The sequence below is a fragment of the Sparus aurata genome, chromosome 11 (genome assembly GCF_900880675.1).
Source record: "Sparus aurata chromosome 11, fSpaAur1.1, whole genome shotgun sequence".
NCBI classification, from domain to species: Eukaryota; Metazoa; Chordata; class Actinopteri; order Spariformes; family Sparidae; genus Sparus; species Sparus aurata.
The window spans coordinates 23197008-23213844 of record NC_044197.1 but is presented as its reverse complement, the minus strand read 5'-3'; the positions used below and the strand labels follow the sequence as shown (position 1 = coordinate 23213844).

The 16837-nt window shown below is 40.6% G+C and overlaps 1 protein-coding gene across 3 annotated transcripts; it reads right to left on the bottom strand.

The window, feature by feature from the left end:
- Window positions 1–650: 650 nt before the first annotated feature.
- abhd8b (abhydrolase domain containing 8b) lies at window positions 651–16588 on the bottom strand. 3 transcript variants are annotated; one of them, XM_030432459.1, is made up of 8 exons: window positions 16220–16588; window positions 15989–16138; window positions 14777–15279; window positions 8355–9155; window positions 5698–5868; window positions 4580–4796; window positions 3295–3626; window positions 651–3234 (listed from the first exon to the last, which is right to left on the bottom strand). In XM_030432459.1, exons 4-7 carry the CDS (start codon window positions 9143–9145, stop codon window positions 3342–3344), a joined length of 1464 nt encoding a protein of 487 aa, XP_030288319.1. In that variant the 5' UTR covers window positions 9146–9155; window positions 14777–15279; window positions 15989–16138; window positions 16220–16588; the 3' UTR covers window positions 651–3234; window positions 3295–3341. The 3 variants fall into 3 exon arrangements, with proteins under 3 accessions (XP_030288319.1, XP_030288317.1, XP_030288318.1); XM_030432457.1 differs by having other exon boundaries at window positions 651–3626; XM_030432458.1 differs by having other exon boundaries at window positions 651–3626; window positions 15989–16283.
- Window positions 16589–16837: the final 249 nt, after the last annotated feature.

Here is a 16837-nt window from a genome sequence, read left to right as displayed (position 1 = left end):
ACTTAGTCTGAGCGACGACTTCATGCAAGAACGATTATGCCAGAGCGGCGACAGTTTGGATTATTTCATGAGGGATTTTCAGTGCTCCTCTCCTCTTTAGCAATATTAAGGCGAACATCTGATGACAGTTGAGAGGTCTTTGGCTACATGTTGCTCTAAATAAAAGCCGTGGCAGGTTGCGCAACAGTGCCCAAAAGTTTAAAGAAGACGATGAAGGCTTCCAAGTTTTCCAGTTCAAAAGTACCCCCATGTCCAAAAAAACATGTCAAAAGTGCCCTCTTGGATTCCCCTATGGTAGATAAAACCTCTAGGGTGCCCTTCCAGTGCCTTAATGAACCTTGGTTCCCAAGAGTATACAACTGGTCCCACCTTTTTTTTTTTTTTTCACCACTGCCCCACAAACATCTTGAGTCTGCCACTGCTGAACACCTAGGAAATTAGTGATGAAGTATACACCAGACTGCTTTATAAGCTGTGGTTCGACCGGGCAGCTGTGTTGGGTGTATAACTCTGTGAATGTCAAGGAAGCTGTTTCTAAATAAATGTTTCACAAAAACAAGGCACAAAAGTCACTGAAAATGTCTGCAAGTTAAAATAGTATGATGTATATAACATATAGGACAAACTGTTGAAAACTCACAATAATTTATCTTTTAACATTTTCAAATCAGCAGTTTGTGTAGTTATTGTCAAAGGCAGTTACAAACAGTTACAAACTTTAAGACACAACAGACAAAACAAAGTCTCCATTTTCATAATTAGGACGATCATGTAAACCATCAATACAAACTGATCCAAGCTGCTACAGTTTCTGTAGTCTACTCTATAAATACCCATCACAAACAAAAGTGTGTAAAAAAAAGAATAAACTATGTATAAAAAACCATCACATACTGTAGGATCAGAGAGAAGGTTTGTGCTTCTTTCACATCTTTTAACAAATCAAACTTCTGCGTTGGAGGCACAGAGAAGATTTGTGAACGTTAGACATATCTGAGCATGTCGGCTGATGTAAAGACATACAGACAATACTGTAGAAAAATCAGCCACAGAGGATTCAACAGCTTCCTCATACTGACTGTCTGGTGTGTGGAGCTACAGCTCAGATTAAGAGTTAATTGAGTTAACTGTCGGCTTTTATGTGCAAGACTCAACAATACTTGGAGACAATTCAAAAAACAGCTTTTGTGCTTACATACATAACATCTATATGACATAATAAAAAAAAATCAGCAACATTGCAGGATAGCATCGTTTTGGTGAGAGAAAAAGTGCCAAATATTTAGTGAACAACGAATTAATTCTAGCTCAGTTTATAAAAGAATTATGAAATATTCAGCAGCTGCACACATGCTGCTTTTGTTGCAGGAAACAGAGCAACCATTCAGACAAGTGCTTTCCAATACGCATGCAGGTCAATAATATCATCGTACATCAATGTCTTTGAGTCATAGCTTTCAGTTTCAATTCTTAAAGATGCTGCAGTAAATGGCTACATTGCAAAATTTCTTCTTTTCAAGTGACATCAAACATGACATTTAGTGTAGTAAATACATGATTGATCAATTAATAAATTAATCTGTCAACTATTTTAAAAAATGATTAATCGGTTCAAGTTATTTTTGAGAAAAAAAAAGTCAAAATTACCCTATTCAAGCTTCTTAAAGGGGCACTATGTAGTTTTGGAGAAGAGATTAAAACTCAGAATTTGAACATTTACAATATTAATGAAGTAATAATACAAACTCAGAAATATTTCTTTTTTACATAACTGAATAAACAAGCTGTTCTCAGAGGAAAATAAGGTCCCAGAACACTGTTTGAAGCTAGAAACATGGCAGGGTCCGCCACATATAAACATTGAAACTGTGTTGCTCTTCAGTCTTCAGGTCAGTTTGTTTTTTAGTTTAGGCAAATCTCTTCTGATTAAAATGTATTCTCCAAAACTACACAGTGCAACTTTAGATGTGAATATTTTCTGTTTTTTTTTTTTTTTTATCCACTACTCTATGACAGTACACTGAATATCTTTGGGTTGTGGACAAAACAAGACATTTGAGGACGTCAACTTGAGGTTTTAGAAATCCTGATCGACATTTTTACCATTTTCTGACATTTCGTGTCTCAAACACAATTGTTTAACCGAGAAAATGATCAACAGATCGATCAACAATGAAAATAATCATCAGTTGCAGCTCTTTACTATTGATTTAACATCTCATTATGTACATGAAATTTGTGCAAAACCTTTGGCCCGTTCTTCCCATACGAGGTTATGATTCATTGCTGAGCCTCAGCTATTTCTAGATTAAGCAGACACACTTGACTGAACACACATTTCCCTGAATTTCAAGAAGCAGCAAACTAACTTTCACTTCTGCTTCCATCAGCACTTGATCCTTCTTTGCTTGTTCAGCATCACAAGTCACAACTCACTCACTCATAAACCACATTTTTCTGAAATACCAGAAGCAGCATAACTAGGTAAGGCTACTTCTACGCATCCAAACCTCTGATGCATTGGGCCAAGATAATCACTTGGATCACCTCTCGGAGGTGCCGAAGAATGAAGAAAATGGCTAAAATACCAAATGCACATTTAAATCAAGAAAATGTCTTCTCACCTCTACAAGAGGTAAGATTTGAAATGTATGTAAAAAAAATTAAAATAAATCAAGCTACAAACATCTCCTGATATATACATAGATACATCAATACCTACCTCACATGTCTGGAAAATGTAGCATGTAGCTATTTTCTCTAAGGTTTAGACTCTGCTGTCGTTTTAAGTAGGGCAGCGTAACACAACCAGGAGCATGTTTCATGCAAACCATTTCTTTTGCTTTTCTTCTCCACATTCAAGGAATGTCAAAGGTCCAACCAGGCAATCAAGAGCTACCCTTTCTAATATGCCGCTTACAGTACAGCAGGTGACACATAGATTTGTCCGCAAAAGTCATAAGTTATCACTTTTTCTGCTCGAGAATCTTTCCATTATCCACTTTGTCCTTACCGTCAGTGCTCCTTCTACCCTGGCTTCGTCGTCAACCTCCACTTAAAGGCACAGCTGTATCTTCCACAGCTCTATGATGTGGACAGGGACAGCTCCTCTGTCCTTCAGCTCAGTAGCTGACAGACCTGGAATCATTTGTGAATGCCCTGTATCGTGTCGCACTTTCTCTTGTCCAGCCTGTAACTGGACCATTTCAGATAAAGTGGTTCTTTTGGCTCAGCATCAGGTTCAACAGCTGAAACCGGCGCAGATTATTAGGACCCATAAAGTGCGACATCATCCATGACATACTGTGACAACCACTGGAAGCAGCAGCATTAATCTTCAGTCATTTCTTGTCCTTGCTGTTTGCCTTCTCCCCTGCACCACCGTTTGATGAAGTTTGCCTAGCAGTCGCAGGTCGGACCTGGGAGGGGTCAGGTGTAGCCTTGGTGTTGTCAGATTGGGCCTTGGCCGTCTCTGGACGTGTTTTGTTCTCTTTCTTTGGCGGCGGAGGTGCGGCCGGTTCCCAGAGGAAGAACTCATGCAGGAGTGTGTTGACAGCCTCAGGACACTCCATCATGATCATGTGACTACCGTCCTGCAGGACCTTCAGGAAGCCCATTAGGAGGATCTACAGAGAGTTAAAAGCAAAAAAAAAAAATTGAATCATCATCAAAACAGCATCAATGACCATTCTGTGCCAAAGCAGCGGCCTGTTTCAGACCTCTGAGTCATAGCACACACGTTTCTCAGTGATCAGTTTTGGCGTGAGGTAGACAATGCTACACAGTTGATTGACTGAAGGGAATGATACAGTCTTCTCATTTAATTTCTACACGACAGTCCCTAAAGCTCAGGTAGTTAAAACCTCTTAAAGGGTAACTCCACCAATTTTACACATACAAATTTGTTCACTTTTGGTGTCCTTCTAATTAGCCTTTTGTGATTCCAGAGGAAGCTGCTTGTAATCTGATAAATTGCCTCCGGTGATGTCACTCTGTGGCTAAGTTGCATTGTGGGTAATGTGGGAAGGAGGATTTGAAAACTAGTCTGCCGGTCTAACATGGTCCTCTGATAACACCGTTATATTCATGGACAGTTTAAAAACAAATCAACCCAGCAGAACCTGAGCTATCATCTTTTTTATTCCACACATTCTTCTTCCTTTTCAAAACCTGGTGCCTTCATTACCCACAAGGCAACCTTGGTCTGAGTGACATCACTGGAGGCAATTTATCAGATTACATGCCGCTTCCTCTGTTGGCCATTGTTGACTAATGCACAGCTTAATCCTGCAATAATGTTGGCTACTTGGTGGCTGCACTAACAAACTGTAAACTCAACATTGATAAACGGTGAACTTGTGAGCAAACATTTGCCCATTTCCACATCCAATCGCTCTCCTTTTAGCTCAGTTTTGGTCTCCACCAACTTCTAAAGGAAACATCTGGTTCTTTATCAGCTAAAGGCTCCACTATGTTCACCAGGTAGTCAGTAATTCTGTCTTCCTGCTGTTGTAAACACTGTGACAAAAGTGTGTTTGGTAGTGACAGTTCCCCAGTTTGAATCCAGGCCTCCTCTCACCTCTGCCATGCGCTGGTCCTCCTCCACCGGAACAAACTTGTCGTGCATGCCGTGAACCAGCAGGATGGGCACTGTGAGTTCAGCGTGGTAGACCTCGTCCCCCTCGGGCCAGTACTGCCCACTCATCATGGCGCGCAGCACAAAGGACGACACGTTGAAGGCATTGTTGTCTTTCAGCAGCTGCTTCTCCTTGGCACCCTGCTGCGCAAAGCCAGCCCTGTAGGGAGCAGAGCGGGGCAGATTTACCTGAATTACCAAGGGCTTAAAAACAATAGGATTCGGCTGACATCAAACCGTGGGTGAACTGAACACACGCAATGCCACATGAAGGTAGAATTAGCATAAATATCTCATAAGAACATAGCAAGCTAAATAAATATTTGAGTATCTCAGTTCTTGTTTCTTTGATAAAAGCTGCAGTGTACGTTTGAGAGGTTAGGATCACACCAACGTCAGGGCTGCCGCTGAGCTTCTGTGGCCCTGGTTGTTGCAGTTTATCCCGCAACGTTGGCACTATTCGGCCACTGTCGACAGCTTTGATGAAGTCTGTCCTTGAGAGAAATAACCCTGATTGGCTATCCAGCTAAGCAAGATCATTGCAAATGAGTTACTGCCTTATGTTCACCCATGCCTCCATGCATCTTTTTATCAGACGTCTCCTCAATTAGAAGTGGCTATATTATGTTGTCACTTATGGTGTGGAAAAAACGCTGCTTAATCATAACAATAGCTTGTGTATCCAAAAGTCCTGAGTGATGAATGATGAATGCATCACGCCTGGTGGTATGGAGAGCTGTTTCCTATCACACAGGAGCAGATCATACAAGCTAGCTGGATGCTGCTGTAGTCATGGTGATGTGTTCAAGTGAAGCTTGGACAGGCCACATGAGGGAGCGCAACATTTGTGTCACCATAATTATTTGATGTTGGTTTGGTGTGTCTGGGACCAGACCCTGCACATGAAATAGCAAACAGTACTGACAATGTTTTTATGGAAAACATGCACAGTAATTCATATGGGCTGGAAAAATTTGCCTCGAGGGAGGTTTGTCATTTTACAGTCAACTGTCGACAGATCACTCTCGTGTCTGTTACTGTTGTGTTGCTCTCTGTCTTACTTGAGGAAGCTCCACGCCAGCAGCGGGGAGAGGCAGTGAAGCACACAGGTGGGCAGGTTGAAGATGGAGCAGAGACTCGGCTCCAGAGCGGTGGGACCACCTCCGTTGATCATCACCATCTTGTGGATCTGTTCCGGAAACTCGTGGGCCAGGAAGGTACAGAACGACACACTAGGCAATGAGAGCAGATGGCTGGTTACAGGACAGGCTGAAACAACCAGTAACTGTGCTGTTTAGTTTGTGTTAGTAACCTTTTCGCCAGAATAACTCTGGACAGTGTGGTGAGAGTGACAATTCTGACATTTTATCACGAGTTAGGTATTTTAAAACATAGACTTTTTTTTATAGTAGCGACTATTAATCAATGTTTAACATTTTTCTCAATTTTCAGACATTCTATAGTGATCGATTCATTGAGAAAACAAGGGACGGATTAGCTTCAGCCGTACACTTATTCTCAGTGTTGGGGAGTAACGAATTACATGTAACGACGTTACGTAATTTAATTACAAAATGTACGTAATTGTAATCCGTTACATTACTGTGAGAAAATATGTAATTAAATTACAGTTGCTTTTGGAAATTTCAATGATTACAACTTAAGTTACATTTGAAAAATCCCCGCAAAAGCTCGGATTTATCAAATAGTTTTTCGCCCCCCTGGATTCATGTTTGTTTTTAGTTATTTTCATATCAACATCCTCCTGCCAAAACTGACGCTTGTGATTGGCTCTGTCTGGTCATGTGCCATTCGACTCAACCGACAAACCGCACGGCGGCAGTCAGACTCAGCAGCAACAGTGTCTGCGGCACACATGATGTTCCTGGGCTGGAAATACAAAAAACACTTCATACAGACAGAAGCCAGGCTTCCCTGTATTACAGAAGTGGCTCTCTTTTAACCCGGCTAGATCACCATGGTAACTTGTGCTTAGCTCATAACCTGGCCCCGACCAGGTTCTGTTCAGAGTTTAATCATAAAATCGGCTATAAAAGCGCCGCTGTTTCACTATTTCTATTATGTTTCATTCACAGCTGGCGTCACCTTTACTTTGAAAGTCCAGTGGAGCTGGATCAGAACGGAGCATTTGTACGGAGGGAGAGATCGCGCTGATCCGCTGCTGTTTACTTTCTCTCTGAGCGTCTCCGCCTACAGATGTTCAGCTGAGGGGATACGCTGCTCAGCTGATGATCCGACTCGTGTCAGGAGGTCATTTATTAGGCTATAGCCTATTTACTTTTATATACAGTCAGTCACCACTTAAAGAAGTTGTGCGCTCGCAGCAGGACAGATAATTTAACTTAATGTGGCCATGAATAAATTAATTGTTTCGCCTGTTGCCCAAACGCAAATCTTGAGTAGTCTACTCTGTTTTCTCACATTTAAAAAGGTCTTTGTACAGAGACAACATGAGATTTGCTTGTAGCTACAGCACCTAAAAAACCCACTGTAACCTTTTTTCACACGCACACCCAGCCTCGCTTTCAATAAAACACACACTGGCATTTTATAATTGCGATCAGTGAAATATATGAAAACAATATAAAACACAGTTTAACACAACAGTTGTTGTTGCTCTAAAGCTTCATATTTAAAAGCAGCTCAATGTAGAGCTGTCAGAAATTAAAATCAGCCTCCTCTTGTCATATTTGCAGCAACACTGTTGCTTCAGGCTGTGATCTGGCTTTTTTGTATCGCTCATACTCTCTCCATTAAAACAACCTGCTCCTCTTGGCTGAAATCAGCCCGTTGTCGCTCCGTTTAGTGAGGAAGTGAGCCTCCTTCGCAGTACAGGCCAAAGGTCAGACTCATAATATATGGTTAAACCTTTGAACTGAAAGGTTAATCACACTATAGGTCTTAAAATGTGAAAATGGTTAGCAGTTGAGAGATTTCATTCAAAATAAAGAAAAGTAATCATAATGTAATCAAATGTAATTAGTTACATTACTTTGAGAAAGTAATTGAAATAGTTACACTACTATTACATTTTCAACAGGGTAACTTGTAATTGTAACCAACTACATTTCCAAAGTAATCTTCCCAACACTGCTTATTCTTCAGAACAAATCAAAGCACCATTACGGCGCACCATAATACTGAACAGCTGCTACAGAAATAAACGAGCGTGTCAGCACAGTAAGTAGCACATCTGTCAATGACTTATCACATTAATCATAACATTCTCCAGGATAATATAATTTCAAAAGTGTGTGAAAAATATCCATCATTATCTCCCAGAACCTACATTTCCACAGATTCTTTGTTTTATCCGAACAACTGCCAAAATACCTGTGCAACGCAATGTAACTTTTACAAAATAAATCAGTGTGGCTACAAGTGACAGCTGCAATAAGATGGTAAAATTGCTGAAATATATCAGTTCCATATTAATATCTACAGTATTTTAAGTTAGCCAGTTCAAATTAACATTATCTACCAGAACGTACTGTCATCCCAGATCAAGTACAGCTGTGATGGCAAAACCCCTGAATGTACTGAAGTTGCATTTTAATGCTTGTGAATTTAACTTTTAATTTGTAAGAAGGGGATTGTGTTATGTCTATTTCTAAACAGTTTGACTTTGAGAAATTATATACAAAATCATATTAAGCTCAAAAAGCTGGTCATCTGTGTGTTGTGTTCATAAATTTACCCATAAGAATGTCCTATGAGAATATTCCTCTTGCGTGCATATCTCTTGAAGATAAGTCTCATATCCTCAGCCAGAGCGTAGAAAGTGTACGCCGCAGCTATCTGTGGCGCTGAGCTGGCTCCATGACCCGCCAGGTCCACAGCAACCACCTCATAGCCCAGCCTGGAGAAGAAATCCAACTGGCTTCCCCAGATGTCCAATGAGCCTCCCACTCCATGGATGAAGAACAGAGCCACGTCTTGATGGGTCCCTTTACAGGCTGTTATCTTCCTCTCACAGTCGATCACCACAGTGCGCTTGGGTCTCCGCCTGCGCTTCCTGGGCTGCTGCGACTGGTCAGTCTGTCCGGCAGCCGGTGCCTCTCCTCCTGCTTCAGCTGCCTCGTCTTTTCCAGCCGCGGCAGACTCCCGCCTGGACTCTGGGATGCTGACGGGCGGTGAGGAGTTACCACAGTCTGTCAGTTCAACCTCCACGGTGCTGTTGGGCTCTGTATCCCCATTTTGGCAGTTTTTCAGCTCTGCACTCGCCCTGTCTCCCAAGTTCTCAATGAATAGCTGCCCGTTACGATATACTGTGATCTTTCGTTTGCAGCTGACACTCCCACCCTGCCCGGTGGGCTCCTCCAGCACCGGCCTGTCAGGGATGATGTGTCGAACCCGCAGGACGCGGCCTGGTTTTACCTCCACAAACTCGTAGCCATCAGCTGGTTCTGAGGTTTCTACAGGAACCACAACGTTGGCTGACTTTGAGCTCAGGCAGCAGAGAAGACCCTCCATAAAGCTGGTCAGCATGGCTGCCAGTCTGTAGGGAATACAAAACATCCATAAATCAGCACATACATGCACATGTGAGTGAAAAAAGGTCACAGAAACTCAAAGGCACATAGATTAGAAAAGCAACCATGTTTACAGGCAAGTTCTTGAAGTTTACATAAAAATTACTTGTATGAGATTTTGAACATAGCAGCAAACAATGATTTGCTAAAGAGATGGCATCCAGAGCAGAGAATGATGTCACACTCTGAATATGCTGAGATCTGAGCTCCTCTGATCTCTGTTTTCAAGTGTGAGTCTCTCTTCCCTGCGCCTGTTGTGTTAACGTGGCAGCCTGGTAAGAAACTTTCTCATCTCACAGTCAAAAAGTACACTGAAATATGTTTCTAAAGAAATGTGTGGGGCGAGAAAAATGGACTGCGCAGTAACAGAAACTTAATTCATGGTTGATCAACACAGCCTCGTGTGAGAGTGTCGTGTGAGTGTGCGGATTTCCAATTCAAAGTTAAACACATAATCATAAAATGTCTTGTTTTTATGGCTAAAGGCTGCACTCAAATACAGTCCTGAAAACATCTCAAGTGAGAAACAGGCTATAACGGGATCTTGACTCATATTTGCTCAGCACTGCCTTGATCTGAGATTTTTTTCTAGTTATTACTAACTTTGAATCTCTTTGAATACATCACCATCCTCCAATATATTTATTGTCTATTGGAGTCCACTAACTGATATTTCAAAGGTCTGTATTTATGAGCCACTGCTTAAACATGAAAACATAAAAATCAATGTATTTACTACTTGTGATGTCTGAAAACATTATATTAAAAAAAACACACACCATGTAAACCATACAACATTTGAGAAAGGCAGATATTAAAAAACACATCAGCAAAAAACTCTATAGACTTAATTTGTGCGTGTTCATAAATACTCAAAACATTCACCAGATGATGGAATCTGGCCAATTTAAAAATTCATATTGTGCATATCTTCATCGTAATTCTTTGATCACACAACTGGTGAGATTTTAATTCTAAGACCTAAAAGATGAACGATTATGTGTACTGTATGCACTTATTTAAAAAAAAGAATATCTCTAACATCATTATCAAATGTTCTCCTAAATATCCGTAAGAGCATCTACCCCCAATCACTCTATTATTGCTCTATTGCTGTATTACATCATGCCATTAAATATATATATATATATATATATATATATATATATATATATATATATATATATATATATATATATATATATAACATGTAATTATTCTTACTGATCTGCAGAACAACTTGAAATCTCAACATCAAATGAGCATCTGGGTGCCGTTCAAAGAGGTAAACAAGTCAAACGAGCCTCTACAATCTGGCATCTAATTACAACTCAAACCCTTGAGACTTTCTGTCAGACGTAACGGAGCAGCATCCTCCCTCAGCAGTGCAGACTGTGGTGGTATTAATAGACGGGGACAGTAATAGCTCCCTGGGTTAAAGCTGTCCACCATGTGACCATTCTGCAGCGGGACACGCTGCCATACTGTCTGTCAGAACCAACAAACAACAAACAGTAATAAATTGATGTTATTTTTTATTTATTTTTTTTTAACTGAGTTTGCTCCTTGAGTCATATTCATGAACAAATGGAGAGTTGGATAATTATTTTGGTTTAGATTAAATTGATCTCAGTCCGGGCAGTCCTCACATGTTATGATATTGTGAAGAGATGATAAATGTGCACATCAACAGGTAAAGATAATTACAGCCAGCTGCAAAAACAAATTCGGCCTCTTCATGAGCTCCGACTGCTCATTTAAAAAATAAAGCGAACAAGTTACCATCAGAGGAGTTAATGTCAGAGGAATAAATGAGACTGAAACATACCTCATACACACTAGAGGTACAGTACATAGGCTGTCAGCTGATTATCAACCATGGCAACTTATAGCCACCGAGCAGGGTCTGCAAGTCTCTCTGCTGGTGACATTATCCTGCCTTCCTGTTGCTCCCCTCCCTGCAAGAGGGGATTATACTCTCCGTCTCTCTGTCTAAGTCCACACAACACAATCTGTCCATCTCCTTACCAGAGTGAACCAGTGTGTGGCCACAATCTTCCCCTCGGTGTGATTTGTTGCATCTTTTTCTCCACTTTCAACCCACCAGCTACTGCTTTTCATCCTAGGATCATGGAAACAATGTCATAGGGCATTCCTGCTTTGCTGGCTATCCCTGTGCCCTTTTTCTGCTTATACTTGCACATCTTTTATCCCAACAGCAGTGATGCACAGTGTTGTGTGTGAACCAAGGGGAGGAGGCAGAGCAGGCCATTTTGATATTCACATTCACCTCTAAATGTCTCTTTTTCTACCATAGACTAACCAATACAAAAACATTTTGTACTTGGCGGACGTAAGCACTCCCATCCATTCATATCTGGTCTGTGACATAACTAAATATCAACGCAGCTGATAGCTGATTTGATTCATGGATCGTAATAGTCCACGAATAATTACAATAATAGCCCAATCAGAATAAACATGCCTCTTGTAACCAGGGTGGTGTAAAGCTTTGATAATCCATTCAAGAGGAAAATATAAGTGTAAAATAACCATGTAAACACTTCATCGGATCGTTTATGTTTGAAAGGAACAAATATATTGTTTGTGTGCTTGTCTGTCTTACATGGGGTCAGATGAGGTGATGCCTTGCTCAAAGGGCACCTCGACAGTGCTCAGGAGGTGAACTGCCACCTCTCCAGCTACCAGTCCACACGCCGTATAGACTACTGTCTAGTCTACCAGTCTACTGTCCCCAAACATCCACTTCCACCTCCCTCCCCCTTTTTTCCTTTTTTCCTTTTTCTCAGTGAGGAGGAGAAATTATTCAAACAAGTTTTTGAAAACATGAACAGAACTGGGATCAGCTGAACCAGAAACACAAATATTCGGTCCATTTTGAAAATGGCAAAGGCAGACAGAGCGAATGAATGAATGAATGAATGAATGAATAAGAGCTTCTTATTCTTCTTCTATTCTTCTTCTTGTCAGATTAGATGCTTCACACCAGAACCACGTTGTGCATGTGATAAAAGTTATATCCTGATCTTATCAGATCACTTTATTTAGTGTCCATGTAAACAGTTAAGATGAAATCTCTAATCAGAATGATTTTTGATCGGTTTCAATCGGTTAAAGGAATATTGTCCAGCTACAGATGTAGTGGTGTGTGTCGTGCATTTTGCCTCTCTCACTGCAGTCTTTCCTTGCCTTTCTTATCCAGTCTTTGTACATAATTCAATGTGTAGCGCTTTGGCGTTGATTGGTTTTGCGTAAGAAAAAACTAGCATCAGTAGAAGTTTTGAGGGAAAACATTAATGATCAGCAAATAACTGAGCAAAAGACTCTTCAAGATAAAAATAAGGACCATCCAATCTGTCTCTTAGGTGAGGCTGTTCAGCCTGCACTGTGCTTTATACAAGTGAATGTTACATCATGCTGCAGATTCATCGTACCTCATTCCGTTTGGTGGACAACACAGACCTACTTTAAACATGCCTGCAATGGTTGTGATAAGGCCTTATTTGGTGCAGCATTTAGGCATTCCATAGACAGGAGACTGCTGCCTCTAAGGTTTTTTTTTAGTCAAGTCGATTCTATTCATAATGCCTAATATCAACAAATCACAAATGTGCCTCTCTGGGCTTCACAATCTGTACAGCATACCATACTCTATCCTTAGATCCTTGTTTCAGATCAGCAAACTAAAAACTTTCACATGGAAAACATTGAAGAAACCTCAGGAATGGCTCTTTTCAAAACTTTGCATCATTGCACAAACTCACGAACCTGCCCAGCAGCACCACTGTTTCATCTGCTGGCCACTGGTGCGGTCAGGTGTTAGAGGGTAACTCCACCATTTTTAGTTATCAAAGTTTGATTGCAGGTGTTGGGGAGTACTAATGCATACGTGGAAAAGGTAAACCTTTTGTGGCTCCAGAGGAAGCTGCATATAATCTGATAAAGTGCCTCCAGTGATGTCACTCAGTGGCTCAGTTGCATTGTGGGTAATGTAGGTGCCAGGTTTTGAAGAGGAAGATTATGCACAATTAAAAAAGGTGTTGTGCTGTGTTGATTTTGATCCTTTTTTTTTTTTTTACTTTCCATAATGAGTCCAACACTGTAGACCGGTGGATTGCTTTTAAAAACCTGGCACCTAGATTACCCACGATGCAACTGAGCCGTCATAGTTTGAGTTGTGGTTTTATTGTATCCTGTTGTACTTTGCTTTTGGTTGATACTTTGCACTTTGTTTAGCTTTGTGTCTTGAACATTGTATTTTCTAGGGTCTGGACTTACAGCTTTATTCTAAAGCTCGCTTTTCGTTTCTCACCGGCCAGTTTGTGTGTCTTGCATTTTGGTCCCATCCTGCGGAACCAGACATGAGTGACCTGACTGGAGGTAATTTTTCAGATAGCATGCAGCTTCCTCTGGAGCTGCAAAATGCTTTACACTATTTTTTCTTTTTTTATCACATTTGTAGTAGTAGTAGTAGTACTCCCCAAGACCTGTAAACACACTTTAATGCATAAAAGACTTTAACTGCTTTTTCTTTCCATACACCAGTTCATAAGCCTGAACTTTGTGTATCAGTCAATACCAAGTGTCACTCCTATATCACTGCGTTGGAAATATATAAACACTACAAATATATATGACATTGTATAGACCTACCAACACCTAACTGCTTGCTCAGATTTAAAGAGGTATTATGCCATGTGTAGAGAGTGCACTGTTCTCTTCAGTACGATCCTTGTGCTGTGATTAATTATCATACAAGCCGGCTTCCCTTTGCTTGATGTCTTCTGTTTGGACATCCTTCTGTATAGTGAAGCACAAGTCAACCAATAATGTTATTTATCTGTCTTTGAAATATGTCTTTCAGAGACTTCAAAGTAAGATTGAAAGATCTGCATTAGATTACTGTGGATTACACACCTCCAGACAAACATACTTTCACTGCCTGCAGGCAAACACGACTGAAACTCAATAACCTTTGAAAGGGCATTCAGCCACAGGTTGGTTTAGAAGCACTGGACTTTCAGAGAGATGGTTCTCAGCAAGTGGAATCTATTCAAAAAGCTTTTCAAATTGTGTGATTATGGACTCTCAGCAAAAACTTCAAATTGACACACTGATATTGCATTTTGACCAGTAAGGAAATAAAAAGTTCAAACAGGAAACAGTGTAAGGGCTTTACTGCGTGTTTGTTTGTTTGATTGTTTGTTGATTTATTGCGCACTAAAGTAGCTTTGCTGCTGATCTTGTTAAAATGAAGCTTATTTGAGCTGTTTCTTTGTAAAGGTGACGTCTCATCTCTTGAAAGGCCACTCACTCCTGGCGGAAACACCAAATGAGGCAAGTTCCAGAATATGTCACCCTCTGTAGTCTACTCTATTCACCAAATAAATCATAATTCCACCATTTTACCACACGTATTAACCGGTTTGTCTTGGTCAGCAGCAACGCAACTTGGCATGCATAGTTCCTGTCTGAGTCCAACCATCTGAAATATAACCAATGACACGACACTATAAATTACAAAGTAAAAACATAAACAGGCGGCAAGAAAGAAAAAGTACCTTACCTTTATGTTTTTCGTGTAGTATGATCAGATTGGTGTGGTTTTCTTATGAAGCATCGAGGAGGCAGGAGAGCTATAATCTGGTGCAGCCAATCCAATAATCTAATTTATCTGGATTCTGTTGTCCGGTAGGCAGCCTTCCACATGGCGGACAGTAGTGCGGTATCAGCACACTGACAGCATATCCTCCTGTACTTTCAGAGGTAAAAACACATACTGAGTGTGCGTCTTCAAGCTCTCCAGTTCCATGTTCGAATATCGGTGCCGGTGCTGGGAGACGCGCCGGAGCTCAGCCGCACGTCAGGCCGGGTTTTAATCCATCAGCTGAGGAAGCGAGTGAAACTCAGCGCCGTCCTGGTTCAGTTCAGTTGGTGGATGTGGTGAGCTGCCCCCTGCTGCTGTGTGACGCCAGACGACCGGTGCATGTATTGTGATGGACAAAAACAACTTCTGTGCAGGCCCACAGCATGACATGAGATGCAAAACGTAGCAATGTGGATTTAGAACTGATTGGAGAGAAAAAAAGAAAAAGACGACAATGGGAAAGCAGCTTTTGTCTTATCATTCACTAGTGCCTATTCAAATGAGCACAAAATCAGTTATGGATATTTTAGGGTTTCACTTGATTGTTTGTCCTGTGACATTTCTGATTTTTATTTTGCGTTCTGTGAATATTTTGCGCCCCCAAAAATAATAATGCGACACATTTCATTTGACTGCTGTATGCCTATTCAATCCCAAACAGCCCCCTAAAACGCGGCTATAAGGTACACTGAGTTTACAAGCAGGCCCAAATGACAAAAACAAAATCTCATTGGCAGAGGTTTATAAAGTTTCTTCCAACTCAACAACTCACAAAATCAAGCATCTGGAGACTCCCTCTTCCATGCTGTTGTTGAATGTAGTTGGTGTGGCTGCTTTGACTTATAAATGTTGGTGTTCAAGTTTGTCACCTGCTGTAGTGCAAAGACTGCATCCCTTGTCACATATGTCAATAATTGCGTGGGAAAGCTCCCAAATAAAGATATTTTAACTCAAAACATGATGTTATTGTGTTGCGCGAGTACAGCATTGAAGAGAAATCAATCAGTTGTTGAATGTTTTGGCCTTTTTTCCAGATTTTTATTGAACATAAGCCCATCTCTCACAGAATAAAATGTGGCAGGACATTTTAGCCACCTCATTGGGTCTGCAGATGGTGTAGATGTGTGTTACCTGATTAGCTGACAGTTTGTGGGATGTAAGACCCAAAGGTCTGGATGATCTGGCTTCCATCGGGGCCTTAACCAGCCTGAAGAGGTAAAGTCACATCACGTTTCCTTAATTCCTGGATTCCTTGTTGTTGTTCCCTCGCCTGTTCATTTACTAAGTTTGAAGCATTTTGTAAATTGTCATTATCTTACATTTTAATATTTGAAATATTGGCGTATATGTTTTTACACAAACCTCCTCAAGTTATCCTGTAAACATTTTCCACACTAGCAAAGAATATTCCCTCCATCTTATGAGCATCTCCATTCTCCAGCATCATGTGGGGCTGTTGCTGTGGCGGTTGCCATGGCTGTTGTTGCTAGGAGTCCAGGAGGTAGGTGCCAGTGAGGTGAGACAGGATCACAGAAACCAAGACCCAGTAAACACACCAAATGAACCAGTAATTATTGAGGTTAATTCAAAGTTTATCTTTATATGTTGTGATGGTCATAAAGCAGGATATATTGATGTTAATAATATTATATTATATATTATATTTTATATATATTGTGTTATAGCATGGGATAGCTGGAAAGATTAAATATTCTTAAACTCACTTTTATTGACCTGTTATTCCTTTAACTGCTGCTCTTAGTCTATTTATCTGTATGTAATGCCTCTCATGTGATGTCTTTTTTCTTACTGTCCTGTACTGTTTTTATTTGTTGATCTTTAATGTATTTATTATCCTGTATTCTTTTTACTGCTCTTAATCTTTTTATCTGTTTGTAAATCCTCTGATGTGATGTCTACTTCTTATTGTCATTTATTGATTTGATTAATTAATTTATCCCTACTTTTCCTCTCTTTTTC

Excerpts from the sequence above, each read along its gene's own strand:
- abhd8b (XM_030432457.1), bottom strand. The coding sequence starts at position 9,145 with ATGCTGACCAGCTTTATGGAGGGTCTTCTCTGCTGCCTGAGCTCAAAG. Across the intron at positions 4,797-5,697 it reads CTGGCGTGGAGCTTCCTCAA|GGCTGGCTTTGCGCAGCAGG; the intron begins GTAAGACAGAGA and ends TGCTCCCTACAG. Across the intron at positions 3,627-4,579 it reads AGGACCAGCGCATGGCAGAG|ATCCTCCTAATGGGCTTCCT; the intron begins GTGAGAGGAGGC and ends AACTCTCTGTAG.